Here is a 23059-nt window from a genome sequence, read left to right as displayed (position 1 = left end):
GGGGCTGCCTTCTTGTCTCTGTCTACCTCACTTCCTGTATGAAGATATGGACTTTCTGAGCAACTAGGCCTCCCTTCTTGCTGGAGCTCATTTCCTCCCCTAGTCTACCTTTCCGACTATGGCCACTGTTCCAACTTCCCATCTTAAGGGGCTTCACTTCTTATTCAATGGATGTCCGATTCTTGAAAAACTAAGGATTTGTGTCACATCTGTTTCCTGCTCAGGACACATCCACTTCCTGTTCTGGGCTGAGAGATGGCATCCCTGGCCTGGGGCTCTCATGAATCTCCTATTTATACTGTGGCTTTTGCGGATGTCTGGGGGAACCAGTTTGTAACCCAAGGACCTTATTCTCCTTAAAGGTGTCTCCCCATTTTCAACAACTATATACACTGGTAACTTTAGTGTTCTTTTTATTTTTAAACATTTTATTTACAAAAAATTAATTTATTCTCGTAAATAAAACTCTTTTTAAGGGGTGATTTTTTTTTCTCTCCAGTAGACCTAACTTGGGGGGAAGGGAAGGTACAGGGATAGGGCAGAGGGAGGGGAAGAAGGGAAAGGACATCAAAGGCAGAGGAGGCAGGGCCGCAAAGGGTGGGATGTGGGAGGGGGAGAGCAGCAGGTGGAGTGACCCTGGGGGAAGGTGGCTGAAATTTGTCTGGAGGAGCCCACCCACTACAGGGTCAGCAGACATGTCCCTGGCCAGGAAAGGACAGAGAGAAGGACAGAGGGAAACAGAGTGCCAGGTGTCCCCTTGAGATGAGGCGCAGATGTACACATGCTCACATGGGGCCAAGAGGAGGCAAGAGATGGGGAGAAGGGGAGACAGAGATCCTCAGCGAGGCAGGCCCAAGCGATGGAGAAGAAGAGGGGGAAAGCAAGGAAGTGATAGACATGGGAAGTCACAGACGGAGACAAGGAGGCCCCAGGGAGAAAAAGAGATCGAGAGTGTACAAAGCAAATAGAGAGATGGAGACGGTCGGAGAACACAGAGACGCTGCTGGAGATGGAGAGGGATGGAGAGGGGGAGACGGCCCAGGAGGGGACCGCGAGCTGCGGCGCGTGCCCCGCTCTTAGGCCGGGCCCCCGGGCGCCAGCTGGCCTAGGTCGGCCTCGGTGCGGCTCACCCACTCGCGGTAGAGGCCGCACACGCGGAGCCCCAGCACCTTGGCCGGGAAGACGCCCGCGGTGACAGTGGCCGCGGCAATGGCGGCGGCGGCGGCGGCGGGCTCCGGTTGGGGCCCGCGGGTCTCGGCGCCCAGCGCGGCCAGCACGGCCTCCACGGCGGCGCCCAGGGCCCGCGCCTGGCGCGCCGCGTCCTCCAGGCGCCGCAGCAGGCGCAGCGCGCGCGGGTTCAGCTCGGCCTGGCGGCGGCGCACGACGTCCAGCAGCGGTGGCAGCGCGGCTAGCGCCGCCTCGTCCAGCCGCAGGCGCTCGGGCACTGGCAGGCCCGCGTGGCCCGGGGCCGGGGCGCTCAGATCGGCCACCGGCAGCCGCGGGGGCGAGAAGCCAGGCAGCCCGAAGGGGTCTCCCTGGTGCTGCACCTGCGGAGACGCGGCAGTCAGGGCGGCTCCTCCGCCCGGGACTCAGCCCCCCACCCCTCTCCTGGGTCCTCAGTGTCCCCATCTCGTAAATGACACACTCCTGCCAACAGAGAGGCTGTGTTTGAGATAATACAAAACAACGAAAACCACCGTGCGCTTTACACCACTGCTTTGTTTCCTCATCTCCTCAATGGAGATAATAACCATATCAATTTCATAAGGTAGTTATGAGCCCGTTAAAATGCTTAAGGCAGGTTCTGACTCATTGGAAGGGCACAAAAAATGTTAGCTCTTTTATTAATGCTATCTGACAGACCCAGCTTCAAATCCTGTCTCCACCACTTACTAGCTGTGCCATTCAGTGCAAAACCGTTTCCTTCTCTGAGCCTCAGTGATCTCCTCTGTAAGATGGGGGAACAGTTCCCTGTCCTGCCTTCCTACCACGGACCTCTTGAGAATCACAGAAAATAGTGCAGGGACCGAGTTTGTTTCACTCCCTCCCCCCATTCTTCCCCACTTCTGCACCTGCTTGACACACAGCCAGGGGCTCAATGAATAACTGTCATGTGAATTGAATGAACAAATGAAAAGATAAAGGTGATTTGTAATTTGTAAAGATGCTATAACAATACCATTTATCCTTTCCTAACATTTTGCTTCTGGTTCAGGCACTGTGCTGCTTTAAACACACTATTTCCAATCTTCCCAATAATAGGTGTGATGATGATGATCATGGTCTTGTAAATGAGGATATTGGGACTGACTTATCCTAGGTCATCCATCTAGGAAGGGGCAGAAGCTGGAATTTGAACCAAAGTTGGTAGGACTACAAAGCTAGCTTTATTATCTTACTATTGCTGTCATAATTATTAAATTATTATGTTTAATGTTATTAGTACTGCCCATGGTCACAACAAGTTGGCAGGGCTACAGTCTATCTGATTCAAAACTATACCCTCCCTCCACTACATCAGAGTATTTTGGGGAACTATCTAGTTTCCTTTGTCAGTGTCCTCTGGCCAACCAAAGATTTTGGCAGATCCTTCTCCTCTGTAAAAGTGTCCTCTTGGGATGGCGTTTTTACCCCTAGATTGAAACCCCTTCTTAGCTTCTCTGCATAACACAGGTAGAAGAGTTCACAGCTCATCTTATTCAACTGCCTCCTTTTTTATTTTTTTTGGTCCTGCCGGGATCTTAGTTCCCCGACCAGGGATTGAACGCAGGCTCTGGCAGTGAAAGCGACCAAATCCTAATCACTGGACCTCCAGGGAATTCCCTTAACTGCCTCCTTTTACAACTGGGGAGTCCCAAGCTCATGGAGGTGAGATGACAAGATCACACAGAGCCTAAGAACATAGGTTTCCTGACTCCCAGACGAGTTCTCTTCACTCTCTCAGGTTGCTTCTGTCTTAAAGTACCAAGGAGGGAGCCTCCATGCTGAGGCTAATGGAGGGGCATTTGGGGCACAGACAGGGTCCTCCTCCAATTTGCTATGTGGCCAGGGGCCAGTTACTAACCCCTCTTGGGAGCCCCAATTTCTGCAGCTGTGAAGTGAGATTGAGAAAATGGGTGGTCAAGGACCCCTTGATCTGTATGTACTTCCCCATTCCCCAGGCCCCTGGTACCCACACCCCGAACCCCACTCACATATTCCTGGAGCAGCTGCTCAGCATATTTGGTGAGGAGGCGGGCAAGGCTGTGTGTCTGTTGGATCTTGGACTCCAAGTGGGGAAGGGGTGAGATTGAGGAGTCAGCCTGGGGGTCCTCTGGTGGGAAAAGGGGGGGAGGAATGAGGGCACCCCAACCCCTTGCTTCTTGACCACTTCTTCCAGGCTGGCTCTTCCTGAACCCGGAAGCTCCACTCTGAATTCTCCACCTTTTAAGCCAGGCAGGTTCTGTCCCATTCCAACTGAGGGAAAATAGGGCACCAGACATTTGCCAAACGGTTGTTCTCCTGAAATGTGTTCCCTGTCCCCAAATCATGGTTGAAATCCTATTAAAGCCAAATTCAAATACTGCCTCCTCAGTGCAGCCTCCAGATTCACCCCTCCTTTAATTAACTTCTTCCTTCTACTTAAGGCCATTTGTTCATACTTCCAAGGCGGTTCTTTTAATATCTCTTTTATCTGTGAGAATCTGCCTCAGCATGGGAGCCCTTTGAGGGCAGGGCTCACATATCTCTGTACCTCAGTGATTGTTGGTGGAATTCAGCATCATCGAAGCACAGAACTTAAAATTGAAACAAGCCTTTAAGCCCATTTTACAGATTGGGATACTGAAGTGCCATTTCTTCCCTGATGGTCCTTCTGTGCAAAACCGTGGGCTGGGCACCGTACAGTTTCAATGAATCAGCAACCGGCCTTAACCAGCACAAGTTAGAGGGTGGTGTCCCTGGAAGAAGAGTACATTTCCCGAGACGCCTAGCGCGCGTGCACAGGGCATGCTGGGGACTGTAGTCCTAGACCGGCAACTCCCGACCCGCCCCTCGCTAGAGTTTGCCCCGCGGGTCCCTATCCTTAACAGCCTTGACTTTCGTCTCCTGTTGTCACTTACCAGCCCCTGTGGCCCAAAGACTTCCGCCCCTAACTTTACCCCTCCTTCTGTCTCCCAGATCTGCTTCTTTCCCGGTACTCAGATAGGGTCCCGGCGTCCTGCCCCAGCCACGACCCCAATTCTCCCCCAGGGTGTACTCGAACCGGTAATCTACCTCCTGAGCCCAAGTCCCTGAAGTCACAGCCCCAGGCCTCCTCTAAACTCTGGCGCTTGCCCCTTCCCACAGCTGACGCACAACTCACCCGCTCGTTACCTGACACCGGGGCCCTGCTCTCCCCCGCTCAGGCCGCTCCCTTCCCGGACCTAGGGGTGGCGGGGCCCCAGACCCCAGCTTCCAGCCCTTCTGACCCCTGCTCCCCTCGGCGCTCGGATCCGGCCCTTCAGCCCCTTACCCAGACTTCCCTCCCTCCGGCTCATGCTGGCCCCAGGCTGATCCCGGTTGCCTCCACGCCCCCCTACCGAGGAGGGGAGAAGGGGGAAAAGGGTGGGGGCGTGGCCCGGCCGTAGCCAATCAGGGCTCAGACCCCAACAATCTACACCCCCTTCCACCCCACCTCCGCCGCTCCAGGCAGGATTCCTTGGCCCTGAGCTCAGCTCCCTGCATGCACGGCCTAGTCGGGAAGGGGGCGGCAGGTTGTCTGCAGAGTGGACTCGGGACCTGCAGGCTTGGGTTGCCGGGGCCTGGGAGTCAGCCCTGAGTCAGATGGGAGGAGAAGGCTCAGGCTCCGACTTGGGGGAAGGCTTGGCGCCCGGGCTGCTTTTCGGAGAAAGCTGGGGAGGGGTGGGAGGTGGAGAGGGAGCAGCTGGCAGGACAGGAATGTGCTGCCCTTCCTCTTGACTGGGGGAGGGGAGAGCGGGGTGCGTGAGAGGCCAAGGTGGGGGCCCTCAGGCTTAGGCCACACCTGCCTGGACATACACCTCCCGGCCTATCTCAGATGTCTCCTGCCCTTGTTTTCACAGTCACACCTACTAGGGGGCCACCTCACCTCACCTTACTAGACCCAGTAAGAGAATTCTTCTGACACACCCACATCTACTGAAGGGTTTTCACACAGGAACAAACTTAAGAGACAGGTACAGGGAGTCATACCCACACGTCAAACCACTAACCTGATGCAGACAAATGCTGAACGGTCTGTACGCACTTACTTATCCCCACAAATGGTTCCCAGGCACCCACACTCTCCTGAGCTCTGGGACCCAGAGATGATCCATTCTTGGTCTCTAGCCCCCTGAGGAGCTCACAGTCTGATGGGGAAACGATAGACAACAGCTTGTTATGGGGTTTGTGAATGAAGAAACTGGGAAGGAGACCTGTGTGTCTGTGAGTACATTGCCATGTGCAGACAACTGTCAGAATAAAGGAAGAAAGAGATGAACTGGCAGAGGGCACAGCAGGTGGGGCCATCACACACTTTTTTTTTTTGGAGGGGGGTTGCATTGGGTTTTTGTTGCTGTGCGCGGGCTTTCTCTAGTTGCGGTGAGCAGGGGCTACTCTTCGTTGCAGTGCGTGGGCTTCTCATTGCAGTGGCGTCTCTTGCTGCTGAGCACAGGCTCTAGGCGCACGGGCTTCAGTAGTTGCAGCACGTGGGCTCTAGAATGCAGGCTCAATAGTTGTGGCTCATGGTATTAGTTGCTCCGCTGCATGTGGGAGCTTCCCAGACCAGGGCTCGAACCCGTGTCCCCTGCATTGGCAGGCAGATTCTTAACCACTCCGCCACCAGGGAAGTCACCATCACACATTTTTTTAACAGAAACTGTTGTTGGGTATTTACTATGTGCAAGGCACTGTTCTAAGTTATACAGGTATTAACTCACTCCCATGTTATAGCTGAGGAATTAGAAATAAGTGACTTGTCTAAGGTCACTGGACAAGAAGAGCTGGGATTTTACCCCAGCAGTTTGGATCCAGAAATGCTGTCATAACCACCTTTCTATACCTTAACCCCTCTGAACATAGTAACACCAAAACACACAGACACAATAGCCACACCCTTGAAACACATGCACACGTAACAACAGAAATTTAGAAGGTGGCATCTGCTGACAAACACAGCCTCAAACAAAATCAACCAAGACACACTCATTTTAAGTAAACTTTCCATTGAAGTAAAATATACACAGGGAAAAGTACACACATCATAAGGGTACAGCCTGACGAATTTTCCAAGAGTAAATATGCCCTGGGAACCAGCACCAGATTAAGAAACAGAACATGACCAATTCCCAGAGCCCCCTCTCAGCCCCTCCCAGTCCCAAGGCTGACCACTATTCTGATTTCTCACAACATTAATCGGTTTCGTCTGTTTTTTTTAATTTTTAAATTTTAAAAAAATTTTTGGCTGCGTTTGGTCTTCATTGCTGCGCCACGGGCTTTCTTTAGTTGCGATGAGCGGGGGCTACTCTTTGTTGCGGTGTGCAGGCTTCTCACTGCGGTGGCCTCTCCATTTCGAAGCACCGGCTCCAGGGGCACAGGCTTGAGTAGTTGTGGCTCTTGGGCCCTATAGCGCAGGCTCAGCAGTTGTGGCACACAGGCTCAGTTGCTCCACAGCATGTGGGACCTTCCCCGACCAGGGCTCGAACCCGTGTCCCCTGAATTGACAGGCGGATTCTTAACCACTGCGCCACCAGGGAAGCCCGGTTTTGCCTGCTTTGAACTTTATATAAGTGGAATCATACAGTGTGTAGTGCTGTATCTGACTTCTTTCATGAGACTTGTCCCAGTTGTTGGGGGTAGCAGGACATCACTCTTCTTGCTGTGTCCTCCATGGTCTGAACAGACTACAATCATTTTGCACTCCCCTGTTGATGGGTTGTTTCCAGTCTGAGGCTATTATGAATAGAGCTATGAACATTCCAGTACAGGCCCCTTGGTTCTGATACCGGCGCATTTCTGTTGGGTGTTAACGACCTAGGAGTGGAACTGCTGGATCATAGAGTTTCACTCGAAAACCCGCCAGCTTTCCGAAGTGTCTCTACCAATTTACACTCCCCCAGAAATATGAGGGATCCAGTTGCTCTACTTCTTTGCCTCCACTTGGTAAGGTCCGTCATTCTCACTTTAGCCATTCTGATGGGTGGGGAGTCAGTCATATTTGCAGTGTCTGGCACGTAACTGGCAGTCAGTAGACTGTTGAATGAATGGGTAGTTAAACACTGTAGAACCAGAGAGCCTGACGAGGGGGACACACACCCACGCACACGCACACGCGCACACACACACACCCCGTTCCAGGGACGCCCCCACGCGCAGCGGTAGCACACAGGACACACACCCTCTCGCGCCCCCTGGCGCCCACGTGGTCTGAACGCAAGGCCGCAGCCCCACCGCGCGCGTCCAGTCGCCCAGCGGCCCCCAACCTGCCTCTCGGCGGCGGGCAGGGGGCGCTGCTCGTCCGGGTGCCCCGAGGGGGCGGGCCCGGTCGGGGCGGGGTCGGCCGGCTTCCAGGCCTGGGCTCTGGCCTCCCGCGCCGCCCGGCCGCTCCGGGGACGGGCCGGGGCGGGGCGCGGCGGCAGGAAGCGGGGCGGGGACTCGCGGAAGCCTTGGGGAGCGAGGGAGGGCGCGGCCAACTCCCGGAGAGAAGACAGGCCGAGAGAGCGGCGCCCCGGCCTGGCGCCGAGCCTGAGCCAGCCGGACGGGAGGCGGCCCAACCGCGGGCTCGGCCTCGGCCCCAGCCCCGCCAGCATGGCCGGCCGGACCGTGCGGGCCGAGACCCGGAGCCGGGCCAAGGATGACATCAAGAAGGTGATGGCGACCATCGAGAAGGTCCGGAGATGGTGAGCGCTGCCCCGGGGCCAGGGACGGGACACGATGGGCCACTCCTCCCCCAGATACGTCTACCCCCCTTCGCCAGCTGTGGCCCCCAGGTGTTAGGTGTGCCTCCCAGCTGCGCCCTGGATCTCCAGGGCTCTATCTGCCTTCTCCTGGCTACACCCTGGGGTCTACAAAGCGTGTTCCCCAGCCCTGCCCTCCCGAGGCTGGAGCCCCCATTTATGCCCCGCCCCCTGAAGCTTTGACACTCCTTTTGCAAGCATGCAGAGTGATCTTCATTGCTTTGGTCCCCAGCCCGGCCCATAGTCGCGATCTCCACGTATATACCCCAGGGGTCTGCAGAGCCATGACCCCAAGTCACACTCTCTCTCTAGAGGCACCCCCCATCTATACCCTTGGGTCTGCAGGGTTTCTCTCTCTAACTATGTCCCATTAGCAAAACTGCCCCTTCCCTCCGGCACCGCCACCACCTCTACAGGTATCCCCAGATGTGTCCAGCTTCTGGGGTGGCTCTCTCCTCAGGCCTCTCTGACCCAGTCCCCCCACCGTCCCACAGGGAGAAGCGCTGGGTGACTGTGGGCGACACTTCCCTTCGTATCTTCAAGTGGGTGCCAGTGGTGGACCCCCAGGAGGAGGTGAGCAAGTTCTCCCACACCAGGCCCTTCCTCTGTGCAGCCTCAGGCGAGCCCCTCCCCACCCTGGCCTCCACCTCCAGTCCCCACTCAGACCTCAAATGCAGGAGCCTGGACAGATGTTAACAATTAGTAGCAACTCCGCCTCTTCCCCCTCCCCCCACACCAGACCCCGCTCACCCCACCCCAGTTCAAGGCCTAACCCAGTGTGCACAACCTGTCCCCTCACGCAGGGCCTTCTGCTTCTCTGTGCCTCAGTTTCCTTATTTGTACAGTGGGGGCTTTGCAAGTGCTAACTAGAAAGCTGACTCTGACCCTTAGCCCTCTAACCCCCAGGAGCGACGGAGGGCAGGTGGCGGCGCAGAGAGGTCCCGAGGCCGGGAGCGGAGGGGCAGGGGCGCCAGTCCCCGAGCGGGTGGCCCTCTCATCCTGCTCGATCTCAATGGTATGTAGGGATGCTGAGATGTGGGGGGCTGTGGGGATTGAGGGAGGGGGCTGGAGGCCTCAGGCCCAACCCTTTTGGCTTTTGCTCCCACAGATGAGAACAGTAACCAGAGTTTCCATTCGGAAGGCTCCCTGCAAAAGGGCACCGATCCCAGCCCTGGGGGCACCCCCCAGCCCAGCCGCCCTGTGTCACCTGCTGGACCACCAGAAGGGGTCCCGGAGGATGCTCAGCCCCCACAGCTGGGCCAGGAGAGAGGTAGGACCAGGTGCCTCCCAGGAGCCCTCTCTTCTGAACCTTGTTCTCTCCAAGGTCGAAGCCACCAGCTTACCCCTCGACCTGCTCCCCATCCTGTGTTGCCTCCTTGGGAGGCCTTCCCTGAGTCCTGTGGAAAGTCACCGCCCTTCCTCTAGGGACTATCTGTCTCCTTCCCCTGGCTTCTTGGCATCTGTGGATAACTTAGCACTGTCTGAGGTTTTCATGTAAATTTAGCTTTTTACTAGTTAAGTATCTTTCTCTGCCACTCCCACCTCATGTCACTTCCTGAATGTTGGGCCCATATCAATCTTGTTCACCGCTGTATCCTCAGAACACCATGGAACACATAGTAGGTGCTTAATAAATATTTGCTAAGGAATAAGTAATCGTGATAATCGTAAGAGTGATTAGTAATAAGTGATAATAACAGCTAATACTTATTGAGCTCTTACTGTGTGCCAGGCACCCTTCTAAGCACTTTCCATGTTTTATCTCATTTAATCCTTACAACAACCCTGTGAGGGTTATGATCTCCATTTATAGATGAGAAACCGAAACCCAGAGAGGTTCAGTAAGTTGCCCAAGCTCACACAGCCAGTGAGCCAGGATCTGGGGTATGAGTCCTCCTCAGCTCCCCTTTCTTCCCATAGAGTCAACCCCCTATCTGGTCAGATTCACCTCCCCAATGTGTCTGCCTTCCCAGGCTCTGTCATCTCTCTCACCCGCACCCAGCTCCAGCCTCCTGGGTCTCCTGTCTTCCAGTTGGTCCCACACAGCTACCAGAGCACAAGGTTGACGAGGTCATTTTCCTGCTTCAAAGCCTTCAATGGCTGCCTGTGACCTTTGACTTCTCAGCCTGGCACTCCGGGCCCTTCGTGAACTGTCCCCTGCTGACCTCATTGTTCCCTTCCAAGAACACCATGGCTTGGGCCTGTGTTCCGTGTTGTCTAGATCATACCACACGCTCGTGTACCTTTACTAATATAAAAACAATAATTGGCACTTATCGAGCACTTCTGTGTGCGGGGCACCGTACTAATGGCTTTTCCTGTGTTATCTCATTTAATTCTTACAACAGTCTCATGTGGTAATTACTGTAATCATCTCCATTTTACAGGTGGGGAAAACAGGCTTAGAGCAATTACGTCACTTGCCCAGGGTCAGGATTCGAACCCAGGCAGTCCAACCCCAGAATCTGGGCTTGCCAAGCTTCTGTTCCCTCTGCCTGAAATGTACTCCAGCTCCCTATTTGTCTATCTGATCAAATCTACTCACCCATCAAGATCCCACCTAAATGTCCTTCCTGTGTTTTCTTCCTGGGTTGCAGCCAGGTGACTGGCTCCCCACTCAGTGCTCCCACAGCCCGCGGGCTTATGTGATTGGTGTGTTTCCCTCTTGGTCTGTGCTGTGGTACAGAGCATCTGTTCAGGGAACACCTGTTAATTTCATGTTCCAGATCCTGGGGGCATAACTGCGGGCGGCACCGATGAACCTCCAATGCTGACCAAGGAGGAGCCTGTTCCGGAATTGCTGGAGGCTGAGGTGAGAGTGGCCAGGAGGCTGGACTCCCAGGTCTTGGAGGGAATGGGGGCTCTGGGGTAGCCAAAGCCTTGGGGGCTGCACTCTTGAGGTCCGGGTGGGAAATGTAGACCTTGGACACAGCTAAAGGCTATAAGGCTGGGTTCTTGGGACTGAAAAGAAAAGGGTGTTTTAGAAACAAAATCCTGCGGGCTGGATTGGGGCTGATTTGAGACCATTAAAAGCCTGAAAAGATCATGGTGCACCTCCAAGTATTTTTTTTTTTAATCCTAAGAATGTAATTAGCTTAAGAAAGTCCCCCACAAACTTCTGACGTTTCCCACAAGGACTACCGTGATACGTTTTCGAGAAATATCAAATATCAACTTCTTTCCCCCAAACGGTGTTGTTGTTGTTTCCGGCGCCCTACTTCATCTGCGTCCTGGGGCCCTGGCCCTGGGCTAGACTCCCGGGTCCGGGAGGGGAGTGGAGTGGAGGCTTTCGAGAAGGCATAGGCTAGGAGGCTGCACTCCTGGGTTTGGGTGGAGCTCATGCCTGTCCACCCTTCCTCTCCAGGCCCCTGAAGCTTACCCCGTCTTTGAGCCAGTGCCACCTGTCCCCGAGGCAGCCCAGGGTGATACAGAGGACTCGGAGGGCGCCCCCCCACTCAAGCGCATCTGCCCAAATGCCCCTGACCCCTGAGAAGCCGGCCTGCCTGTCCTGCCGCCCTAGGGGTCCCTTTGGCTTTTTACAAATAAAGACCCTTTTGTAATTTTGTGTCATGTCATTTCCCCGTCAGGGCTGGGGAGGGTCTTTGGAGACAGTTTTGTCTCATGCTCCATTTCTCAGATGGGGTCACTGAGGCTCTGAGAGGACCTACCTGTAGTCACACCCTGAGTCAGACATGGAAGAGGGGTTTGAGCCAGGACCCTGCCTCCCCAGCACTCCCTCCACCCTGTCCTGTCCCCCTTACCTTTGACCCTTCCTTCAGCCCTCCTGCTCTGGGAATCCCAGGACCCCTTTTCTTCCTGCTCAGCCCTCCCCTGGGCCCAGCAATTACCAAAGCTCTGGGCAGCTAGGCCCGTGATTCCCATTCACACACAGGAACACAGAAGCCCAGAGGGACTTTGGGGCCTGGGATGACCCAACCCATTCCCTGCCCTCAGGAAGCTACAGCATTGTTCCTCCCTGCCTCTGCTTAGCCATTCCTCCACTGGAGCCCCTGCCCACACTTCTGGTTGAATCTTGCTTGTCTTCAGCTCAGTCACTACCTTCTCCAGGAAGCCTTCCCCAGGCTCAGTGAGTTTCTCCCCTTCGGGCTCCTACAACCCCGTGTGCGCCTTTCCCTTTGTCTCAGCATTTATCAGGCTGTTTGGGGATGGTTGGCTGTGGGCTCCTGAGAGCAGAGCTTGGTCCCAGCCTTGCCTAGCAGCACACTAGGCATAGAGCAGTCATAGCAATCGTTTGGTGAATGAATGAATTAATGAAGGGGCTGAGGCTCTCCGGGAAGGCTCCTCTGAGTAGGTGGCACACAAGCATGACTCTGAGACATGTACCTCAGTGTGGTAGATCTGAAGTCAGAAGTCCTGGTTAAAGTCCTGGCTCTGTTACTCACTAGCTGTGTGGCTCTATGCTGGCTGTTTCCCCTCTCTGAGCCTTAGTTTGTTCATCTGAGCAATGGGGAAAATAACTAGGCCTGATCTGCTGCAGTGGGAAACTTCAAATAATATAAGGGTACCTTCACTCTGTGCCTGCAAGAGAGCCAGAGTCAGGTGTATTAGCCCTATTTTTATTTTTATTTTTTTTTTCCTATTTTTATTTTTAACAAAGGAAGAGACTGAGGTTCAGAGAAGACCAAATTGAAGCTTTAAAGAACTTTTTAAAATATTCAGGGTGTTTCCAGCAGCTTCAGTGGTAATATTTGAGCCAGGCTGGCCAGGGGAGCCAGGTGTGCAGTGATGTGGTACATTCATTTCTTGTTGCTGCCTAACAAATTACCACAATTGTAGTGGCTTAAAACAATGCAAATGTATTATCTTAGCATCCTGGAGGTTAGAAGTCCAAAATTACTCTCAGTCGGTTAAAGTAAAAATGTCGACAGGGCTGGTTCCTTCCAGAGACTGTAGGGAAGAATCTGTTTGCCTGCTGTTTCCAGCTTCTGCAGACCACCTGCATCCCTTATGGCCCCTCCCTCCATCTTCAGACCCAGCAGCATAGCACCGTCCAAACTCCCGTTCTGTCTCTGCTTCCATTGTCACATCTGCTTCTCTGACTCTCCTGCCTCCCTCTATTAAAGACTTGTGATTACATTGGACCCACCTGCATAATCTAGGCTAATCTTCCCAGCTCAAGATTGTTAATTTCATCACCTTGGCAGAATCTTACTTTCCATGTAAAGTAACATATTCACAGGTTCTGGGGATAAGGCCTGGACATCTTTGGAGGGCCTTTATTCAGCCTCAGCACATGTGGTAAAAATCTCCGCCATTTCTAGGGTGTGTGGGTCATCTCGTTGTTCCCCTGAATCACCTCATGTGGTGATGAGAGTGCCCTGTAAAATGTAAAGTGCTTTGTATGGATTAGTAGTACAGTGTTAAGGCCCAGAATTCAGGCTCTGGGTTAGAATCTCAGCGTCACCATTCATTCACTGTGTGACCTTGAGCAAGTGACTTAACCTCTCTGTGCCTCAGTTTTCTCATCTGTACAATGGGGATAATAGTAACATCAGCCTGGTGAGATTATTGTGAGGATTAAATGAGGCAATACATGGAGAGAGAGTCCTTGGCTTGGTACATAGTAAGTGCTCAACAAATAGCAGCTGTTTTTCCTATTACCCCATTTTACAGATGAGGATATTAGGGGGTAGGGGTAGAGGCCAGAGACTCACCTGCCAGTGAGACTGGGGAGGAAGAGTCATTTCTGAGTAGGCTTGAAAGGCTGAAGTTTGAGTCTTCCCCATTCCTATCCCTCTCCTAGCCCAAGGCCCCAGTCCCCAGGCGGCTGTCCCTTAGCCCAAGCCTGCCCTCACCTTTTCTGTAGCCTACACTGTAACCTGGTTTAAAAGCCACCTCTTCCATAGCCATATCCCTGACCATCACCTTGCCATGCCATCCCCTTCCGCTCCCCACATCCACACTCTCTTTTTGGAAATTCTTCACCCTTGGCTCTCAGGCCCTAGCCTCCAGTGCTCTCTTCCCCTATGTCACTCTCTCCTTTTCCCGATCCCTTAAATATCTCTCGCTCCGGCCTAGCTCTTTTCATGAACACTTTCCCTGCTAGGTCCCACCTACTCCTTGAATTAATGGTTCCCAAGTCTCTGCCTCCCAGTTCTGCCTCCTACCTCCAGGCTCAGAGAGCCAAATGCCTCACGACATCTCCACCGAGACGTCCCACAGATCCTCAGCCTAGCCCTTCTCCCCACCTGTTCCCAGCATCCCCTCTGGGATTCCCCAGAAATGGCCCACAATCCCAGGAGCTGGCTAAGATGGGAGCACCCAGAAGTCAGAGTCAACATCCCATGAGTCACCCTGTCCCGTTAAGTCCTTGTCCTAAATAACCCTCCCACTTGCCCCTTTCTTTAGGGCCCCACTATTTTGCTGGTAGGCACCAGTGAGTTTCCCTGCTTCGCTCTGGCCCATCAGCAATGCATTGTCCACCCAGCAGCTGGGCGGTCTCAGAAGCCCGAATCTGCCCACGATGCTGCCCGGGGTTAGAACCCTCCAGTCCCCTCATTACCTGCAGGATGGCACCACACTCCGCCTCTTCCTCCCATCCCTGCACAGCTACCCTTGGAACTGCCTATAATCACCCCCAGACACTTTGCTTTTTTCCTCACCTCTGCGGCTTTGCGCATGCTGTTTGCTCGGCCAGGAGTGCCCTTCTCGTCCCTCTTCATCTGGGAGATGGCTTCTTGTGTTTCAAACCTCAGCTTCCTGGTGTGGTCTTCTCTCCTCTCCTCGTGCCCCCTGTCCCCTCTTCTGCCGTTTCCAGAGCATCAGGAATTCTCTTGTGATGGTCGATGTTGCCTTGGGTCTCCAGCACCAGACTGCAAGCTCCACGAAGGCGGGGAATTCCTTTATTCATAACAACGTGTATTTATTGTGCACTAACTGTTTGCCGGGTACTGTTCTAGGCCCTGGGGATACAGCATAGACAAGATGGAAAAATAGCCTTGCCTTCACGGAACTTAGCTTCAGTAAATCAGATTATATGTAGAAAGTTATAAGTACTGTGGAAAAAACAGAGTAAGGGAAGTAGGGAAAAAGCAGATTGCAATTTTAAATAGGGAGGTCAGGGGAGGCCTGACTGAGGAGACATTTGAGGAAAAGGTTGAAGGAAGTGAGGGAGAAAGCCTTGCACATATCTGGGGGAAATGCATTCCAGGAAGAGGGAACAGCCAGTGCAAAGGCCCTGAGGGGGCACATGCCTGGAAATGAGATCAGTGCCTCTGGAGCAGAGGGAGGAGGGAGAGAGTGGTGGGAAGTGAGGTCAGGTCAGCAAGGGCCTCAGCGGCAGGACAGGCACATAACCTGTCATTCAAACCTTGAGGATAAAAGAGGATGTATTAGTAATTATCCCCAGATAACAGGTGAAACGGGATAACCAGGATGTAAGGTTATCCTGCTTGGAGGCCATTGTCAGGACTTTGGCTTTTGTTCTGGATGAGATGAAGAGCTATTGAAGGGGTCTGAGCAGAGGAGTAACATGATCAGACTTAGGGGGTTTTTTCCCTTAATATTTTATTATAGTTTTAAAGTTTACAGCAAAATTGGAAGAATTGTACAGGTAACACTGATGTACCTACCACCTAGATTCTATATAACATTTTACTGTTTGCTTTATCACATAGCCCTATCCATCCATCTAACAACCTTTCTTATTTTCTTGATACACTTCAAAATAAGTTGCAAACAGGGCTTCCCTGGTGGCGCAGTGATTGAGCGTCTGCCTGCTAATGCAGGGGACGTGGGTTCGTGCCCCGGTCCGGGAAGATCCCACATGCCGCGGAGCGGCTGGGCCCGTGAGCCATGGCCGCTGAGCCTGTGCGTCTGGAGAGACCACAGCAGTAAGAGGCCCGCGTACTGCAAAAAAAAAAAAATAAATAAGTTGCAAACAGTGGTATACTTCCCTCTCTACACTTCGGCATGCACATTTTTCACTAGAGTCCAGTATTTATTTATAGGTTTTTCTTTTCCTGTAAAAAGAAAAACTATTCATATAGTATTCATATAGCAAAACTATTCATATAGCAAAATGCACAGGTGTTAACTGTGATCCAGTGAGTTTCAACAAATATATAATTTGCATGATCAACTATATCACTATCCCCCTCCCCCCCCGAAAGTCTCCTGTTGCCCCTTCCCTGTCCCCAGCTCCCTAGAGACAGTGCTGTTCTGATTTTGGTTTTGATTAGGTTAACCTGTTGTTGAACTTCGCATGCATGGAATGTATGTGCTCCTTTGCATCCAAGTCCTTTCACTCAGCATAATGTTTCTGAGAGTCATCCACACTGTTGCTTGGATCAGTAGTTTGTTCCTTTCTATCGCTGGGTTAGATGCCATAGGCTTGTCTTTGACTAGGATTGCTCTGCTGGGTGGAGAGCAGATGGGTCCAAGTTCTCTGCCTGTTTCTGTTTCCCCGCACAAGCCTGTCAGGCCTGGGGCTTAGAGCCCTGGATGAGTACATCCCAGGGAGATGGATAGCCTTTTCTCAGGGACCTTTCAAACCTCAGCTTCCTGTTGTGGTCTTCTCTCCTCTCCTCGCATCAGTCCCCCAGAAATCTGGGGAGACAGAACGATATCAGAGGTAGGATCTAGGGTGACCAAGCATTCTGGTTTGCCCAGGACTTTCCCCATGTTAGCCCTTCAAGTTCCATTCCCAGGAATCCCTCAGTTCTCGGCAAACTGGGATCCCACCACGGCCCCTAGGCTCCCAGGCCCTTTCTCACTCCAGACTACACTTCCTTCCTTCTAAGAATTGATTTTCCTTAAACTCCAAACTGGTGTGCTGCTCCCTTGCTCTAAAACTTCCCATGGCTCCCCATGGCTTTGCCTGGCAACCCAAAGGATATACTCAGCCTATGGCAGTGGTTCTCAAACTTTGCTGTGTATTGGAACCACCTGGGAAATTTTGATGTCTGGCTTCTACCCCCAGACATTTTCATTGGTATAGGATGCGACTGGGGCATTGGCTCCACAGGTGACGCTCATATCCTGCAAAGTTTGGGACTCACTGGCCTATGGGTATGATTTGATTGGCTTACCTGGTGTTGAATGTGTTGCCAATACTTAAAATTAAGTGATTTCATACAAAAATCTGGCCTCCCGGCTACCTTTGACAAAGCAGAAGTTCTGAGACATTGAGTCTGCTACGAAACATGGTCATTACCTAGGGGTGTGGGCGCTGGCTGCCCTTGGAGATGGAGCGTGTGCTCTCCAGTCCCTAGAGTCCCCACCACCCCTCCACGGCTTGCTCTTCTCGTTCATGTTCATTTGCATGGCCTGCAGGCTAATGTCTGAGCTCTCCAGCCTGGTCCCCGCTCACCTCCTCAGCCTCTTCTTCCAGGATGCTCGCCTCACTTCCTGCCTTCCTGCCACATGGGCCTCATGGTGCCCTTTCCCACCTGCCTTTGCCCATGCAGTTCTTGCGCCAAACTCTTTATCATGGCAGACCAGGCCCTGCTCAGTTGCTCAGTTTGGCCTCTGCCCTCCTCTCTCCCTCCTCCCCGCTGAGCTCTCTACCATCTAACCCACGGAACTTCAAACACACCAAAGCTGGCCAAAGCTAGTTCCCATCTTAGCCCTTGCTGCTCCGTCTGCCTGGGAAACCCTTCCCTTCCTCCCTTCCTCTTGCTTCCTGGCTGATGGCTACTCATCTTTCAGGCCTTGGCTTAGATCTCACCTCCTTCAGGAAGGTCCCGTGATCCTCAAACTAGGTCACATTCTGGGTTAGTCACCATACTTCCTCTTTCACTTGACGTGTCACTTTCCCCTGCTAGAGTAAGGCCACGTTGTTCATCTCTGTTGCAGGGCCTCCTGTAGTGACTGGTAAGTAGTAGGCGTTTGTTAGTGATAAATGAATGAAAGACCACCTCCCTTTCTCCACTGGCAAATCCTACTCTTTTTCCTGTTACATTTCTACTATAGCATTCAGCTCTCTGTTCTCCTGGAGACCCAAAACCTCACTGAGGTCAGGTGATCCACTGAGTTTTAGCTCAGGTCCTTCTCACAGTGGGCTGAGTGGGTCCCCAAACCCATCCTGTGGTGTTTGCCCAGTTTCAGAAGGTGTATCTGGAATAGGCATACTCAGCAACGGGTAGACTCCCCACATCCGTTGAAGCCAGGGCTGCGACTGGTTGGTGACCCCCAGGTCCCCACACAGGGCAAGTGAAAGGGCAGAGCACAATAACTTACTTTCCATTCCCTTATATTCGTCTGTTGGCAATGGCTCTTCTGCCTGTCCCCTCCTTTGTTCCTCCAGTCAGCTCTGGGATGCAACTGTGGTGTAGTGAAGGGTCAGGATGCAGAATAGGAATGGAGGTATTCCAGATTCAATTGATTTGTACTAACTGTGTGATCTTGGGAAAGTCATTTCCCTGTCTAGACCTTAGTTGCCTCATCTGAAACATGAAGCCAATATTATCTTTTCCATGTACAGTAAGTCTCCTACATATGAACCTTCAAGTTGTGAACTTTCAAAGATGCGAATTGCGTTCGCATGTCCAGTCACGTAAATTAGTTCACGTGTCTGGCGTACGTTGTCACCTGTGTGCATCCTCTACAAGTGGTTGTGTTTTTGTGTACTTTACTGTACAGTATTGTATAGGGTACAGTAGTACAGTATCTTTATTTCAAGCCCAGGATGTCTGGAAGCAAGTGTAAAAGCAGTGGTGTTGTAGCTGGTACTGCTAAGAAGCGCCAAGCTATAATGATGGAAACAAAAGTGAAAATAGGGCTTCCCCGGTGGCGCAGTGGTTGAGAGTCCGCCTGCCGATGCAGGGGACACGGGTTCGTGCCCCGGTCCGGGAAGATCCCACATGCCGCGGAGCGGCCGGGCCCGTGAGCCATGGCTGCTGAGCCTGCGCGTCCGGAGCCTGTGCTCCGCAACAGGAGAGGCCACAGCAGTGAGAGGCCCGCGTACTGCAAAAAAAAAAAAAAAATTGAGAGAGTGGAGCGAGGTGAAAAGATGGTAGATGTCACTCGTTCTTATAGCATGAATCGTTCAACCATCAGCACAATTCTAAAGAACAAGGACAAGATCATGGAACATGTGAAGTCTGCTGTGCCGAAGATGTCGACAATAGTATCGAAGAAGCGTGGAAAAGTGATGGAGGAGATGGAGAAACTTCTCAGAGTGTGGGTGCAGAATCAGCATCAGCGTCGAGTCCCGCTCAGCTTAATGCTGATTCAAGAGAAAGCTAAAACCCTTTATGAAGACTCAAAGAAGAAACACAGCGAAGAATCAGAAGGTGCATTGTTTAATGCCGGCTGGTTTCATCGGTTCCAGGCTAGAGCCAACCTTCAAAACGTAAAAGGAAGTGGTGAGGCAGCGAGTGCAGATACGGTAGCTGCCCGGGAGTTTCCTGAAACACTTCAAGCAATCATTGATGAAGGCACGTACTGTACTAATGAAGACCTGATGGAATTGGAGGCCCAGAGGAAGGACGAAGAGAGACAAGAGGAAGAAGAGATAACTGAAGAACCGAAGAGATTCACGATGCAGGAAATGGCAAGGGGATTTTCTTTATTAGAGGAGGCACTGTTAGTTTTTGAGGCACAGGACCTGAACGTAGAACAGTACACGAAGGTTGCAGCAGCCATTCAGCATGCAATCCAGTGCTACCATGTCATCTACAACAAGGAAAAAAGAGCTACTACCCAGACATCCCTGGATCGTTTTTTCAAGAGGGTTGATATAATTGAATCCAGCAAGGAACCAGAACCTGTGCCATCAACATTAGGCGTGAGTGAAATTGAAGCTTGCCCTCCATCTTCTATTGCTGACGATCCTTCAGCTCTACCATCTCCCACCTCTTCTCCCTCCTCCAGTCAGTAACTCTTCTTGCCTGTTCACTTGATACCAGCCCCTGTATGCCAGCTGTTGTAGTGCACTGCTGTACTTTTCAAGGTACTGTACTGTAAAATTGTTTTATTTTTTGTGTTTGTTTGTTATGTATTATTTGTGTGAAAAGTATTATTAACCTATTACAGTACAGTACTATATAGCCAGTTGTGTTAGTTGGGGTACCTAGGCTAGCTTTGTTGGACATAGGAACAAACTGGACTTAGGAACATGCTCTCGGAATGGAACTGGTTTGTATTTAGGGGACATATATATATATATATATATATATATATATATATATATATTTTTTTTTTTTTTTTTTTTTTAATCTTTTCCTCATCTATCTTTGACCCGTGTCAGGAGCAGAGTGAACCAAGTGCAGATCACGCACGGAGAAGCTGTATGTAAACCAAATTTTTGTGAAGCGAATAATACTTCCAATCTTTAATTTTTAAAATCACCGGTAGGACTACAGGCACTCTGGGAAATGCAGTGCTAAAGAAACGAAAGTAAAAGTCTGTTGTAATCGATTATAACCCCAGCTGAGGTTTTACTGTATCTATTGTAAGATATTGTGAGGGAGCCAGAGAGAGTCGGTTGGGATCAATGAAAACAGCCCTAAATGGGGCGCCAGGGCTCTGGTTCAGCTGCCGTGTGACTTCAGTCACCTTGTCTGTAAAATTGGACCCACAGACCCGGCTCCCCTTCCTGCCTTTGGTGAAGGTTCCTGGAAACAAAGGAGGGCAGTGCGCCTCGGAAACGGCCGAGCGCGGGGAGGGCGCCCCGCGGCGAATCAAGCGTTAAGGGCACCGAGCGCCCAGCTCGGGTCCTAGAGAGGCCGCGGCGGACTTCCGGTGCGGGCGCTCCGGACAAGATTTTTCCCAGGGCTGCGGGGCGCGAGCAGGGGATTGTGCCGCCGAGGTTGTGTTTGCTCTACAGCAGCAGATCAGGGTCACCTAGGCCGGGACCTGCGGACGTGTCCGCTTCCCCCGAGTTCCTGACCAGCATTTTTGACCGTGGGCAGCATCTGGACCCTCTGGGCCTTTGTCTCCCCGGCTGTAATGCCGGCGTGAGGATCCCGGGACTAGCCGATCACAGTCGGTTTCTTTTATTTACTTGCCCCTGGGAATCCACTGTCTCCCCATTATACAGTCCAGGAAACCGAGGCCCAGCAAGAGAATGTGACTTTGGAATGGCAAAGACAAGCTTTCCCACCAGTGTATATAGTCCGGGCAGAGGCATAGTTCAAAACCACATCCCTTGATTCCTAGCGCTGCTGCTCCGAGAGTTTAAGGACATTTATGATGAGAGCCACTATTGAGAGCTTACTCTGTGTCAGGAGCGGTGCATACATACCTCGGGAGATGTCCACATTTTGCAAGTAAGAAAAGTGAGGTTCAGGGCGATTTTCTCCACAGTCATGATGCAGGACAGTGGGTGAGTAGCGAGGGTTATAAACCAGGTTTGTGCAACTTGACTGGCAGTTCTGTTTGGGGGAATATTAGCTAACATTGAGTGCTTATGACTGAATCCTTTCATAAGGGGGCAAAAGCTTACCATAGGGAGATGATGGGGAGCGGGGGATGCTCACCGACCTGGTTAAGTTAAATAACAGTGGTCCTGGTTCAGGTATCTTTGCATCCTTTCATTTACCTCAAGGAGAAAAAAAATAAGATTTAACCGTTTTCTCTTTTTACTAACAACTTTTATTGAGAGATCATTCATATACCATACAATTCACCCATTTAACGTGTACAATCTAGTGGTTCTTTAAGTATATTCAAAGAGTTGTGCAGCTATCACCACAGTCAACTTTAGAACATTTTCATCACCCTCAAACCATACCCATTAGCAGTCATCCCCATTCTCCTCCAGCCCTAGACTATCACTAATCTACTTTCTGTCTCTGTAGACTTGCCTATTCTGGACATTTCATATACAGCCATAAGTGGCCTTTTATGACTGAGATAATCTCTTTTGAACAAAGTCCAGGACTTGAGCTCAGAGCTTTGGCCTATAACCATCGCAAGCGAGAATTGAATACCATCGTTTTGATTTTGTTGTATTTATTTTTTACCATTCTAGGGTAAGTGATAGGTACTTCCTGTTTATGGTAGTGATATAAAGTTTCCTTCTTGAATAAATGTTTTTCCATTTTAAAAGCTGATATTTTTAAAGGACAAGATTAAGCAAATAGTAGAGATGGTGTACAGGTGTCTGAAGGCTGGGAACATGGGATGTGAATGAAGTTTTGAAAACACTAGGTTGTCTGATTTGAGGCTTTACAGGACATAGTTGGAAAACCACCCTATTATTCCAGTTCAATCTCCTAACAGTTCGTAAGAGGAAGTGCATCATTTTACTGATGAAGAAACAGGTATAGGGACTTCGCTGGTGGTGCAGTGGTTAAGACTCTGCACTCCCAATGCAGGGGCCCTGGGTTCAATCCATGGTCAGGGAACTAGATTCCACATGCATGCTGCAACTAAGAGTTCGCATACCACAACTAAGAAGCCTGCGTACTGCAACTAAGGAGCCAACGAGCCACAACTAAGGATCCTGCGAGCCGCAACTGAGGAGCCCACCTGCTGCAACTATAAGGAGCCCACATGCCACAACTAAGGATCCCTCAAGTCACAACTAAGGACCCTGTGAGCTGCAACTAAGGAGGCCACCTGCCGCAACTAAGACCCAGTGCAACCAAATAAATTTAAAAAAAAAAAGAAAAAGGAACAGGTATAGAAAAGTTAACTATGGTAACTTGTCCAAGGTCACACAGCTAGTGACAGAACCTAGACTTAACCTAAGGTCTCTTTAATTCCAAAGACTACCTATTAACCAAGTTTGACTAAAACATGTGGGGACCAGGCTGGTTGTTTTGGGTATCCCTTCAAACAAATAATCAAATATTTTTTTAAAAAACAATGCAATTTGTGACTCTAAGCAGAGATTCCATCTCAGGCACTGTGGGGGCTTTCTTCCTCTCTCAAGGGCACACCAGAATCCAAGAAGTGTTGCCTGGATAACTAGGGGTGTGTGTATGTGTGTATGTGTTGGTGCCAGGGAGGGTCTAATCCCTTGTTCATCTTGGCTGCTTTTGGCATCGCTGTCCAAGGGACAGTGGTCCTTTAAAGTCCATGGCTTCTGCCCCATACCACATGCAAGGCACCGGAATCTAGGGCTGCCTGCGGCTCCTTGTATGTAGGATCCGATGATTCCTGGAATATCAGGCAGCCACCTACTCCTAGGACTGGCTAGTTTCATGGAGCACAGC

At 51.5% G+C, this 23059-nt stretch overlaps 2 protein-coding genes across 4 annotated transcripts in view; one reads left to right on the top strand and one right to left on the bottom strand.

Annotated features, from left to right (window-relative positions):
• Positions 1-467: 467 nt before the first annotated feature.
• CTF1 (cardiotrophin 1) lies at positions 468-4553 on the bottom strand. 2 transcript variants are annotated; one of them, XM_032605956.1, is made up of 3 exons: positions 4493-4553; positions 3195-3313; positions 468-1547 (listed from the first exon to the last, which is right to left on the bottom strand). In XM_032605956.1, exons 1-3 carry the CDS (start codon positions 4515-4517, stop codon positions 1077-1079), a joined length of 615 nt encoding a protein of 204 aa, XP_032461847.1. In that variant the 5' UTR covers positions 4518-4553; the 3' UTR covers positions 468-1076. The 2 variants fall into 2 exon arrangements, with proteins under 2 accessions (XP_032461847.1, XP_032461846.1); XM_032605955.1 differs by lacking the exon at positions 4493-4553 and having other exon boundaries at positions 3195-4336.
• A 2988-nt stretch (positions 4554-7541) lies between these two features.
• Positions 7542-23059, top strand: part of BCL7C (BAF chromatin remodeling complex subunit BCL7C) — a 34932-nt gene continuing 19414 nt past the window's right edge. Inside the window, exons 1-6 of one of the 2 annotated variants that reach the window (XM_032605957.1) lie at positions 7553-7877; positions 8429-8507; positions 8841-8949; positions 9043-9204; positions 10661-10746; positions 11299-11494. In XM_032605957.1, coding sequence (XP_032461848.1) covers positions 7786-7877; positions 8429-8507; positions 8841-8949; positions 9043-9204; positions 10661-10746; positions 11299-11424 — 654 coding nt within the window. In that variant the 5' untranslated portion in view covers positions 7553-7785 and the 3' untranslated portion in view covers positions 11425-11494. Of the gene's footprint in view, positions 7878-8428; positions 8508-8840; positions 8950-9042; positions 9205-10660; positions 10747-11298; positions 11495-23059 lie in introns of those variants that run through there. The other variant, XM_032605958.1, reaches the window with a different exon arrangement.

Source organism: Phocoena sinus, chromosome 15, assembly GCF_008692025.1.
Source record: "Phocoena sinus isolate mPhoSin1 chromosome 15, mPhoSin1.pri, whole genome shotgun sequence".
In the NCBI taxonomy this organism is placed as follows: domain Eukaryota; kingdom Metazoa; phylum Chordata; class Mammalia; order Artiodactyla; family Phocoenidae; genus Phocoena; species Phocoena sinus.
Note: the sequence above shows the minus strand (reverse complement) of the source record. Positions and strands in the feature narration are given on the sequence as shown.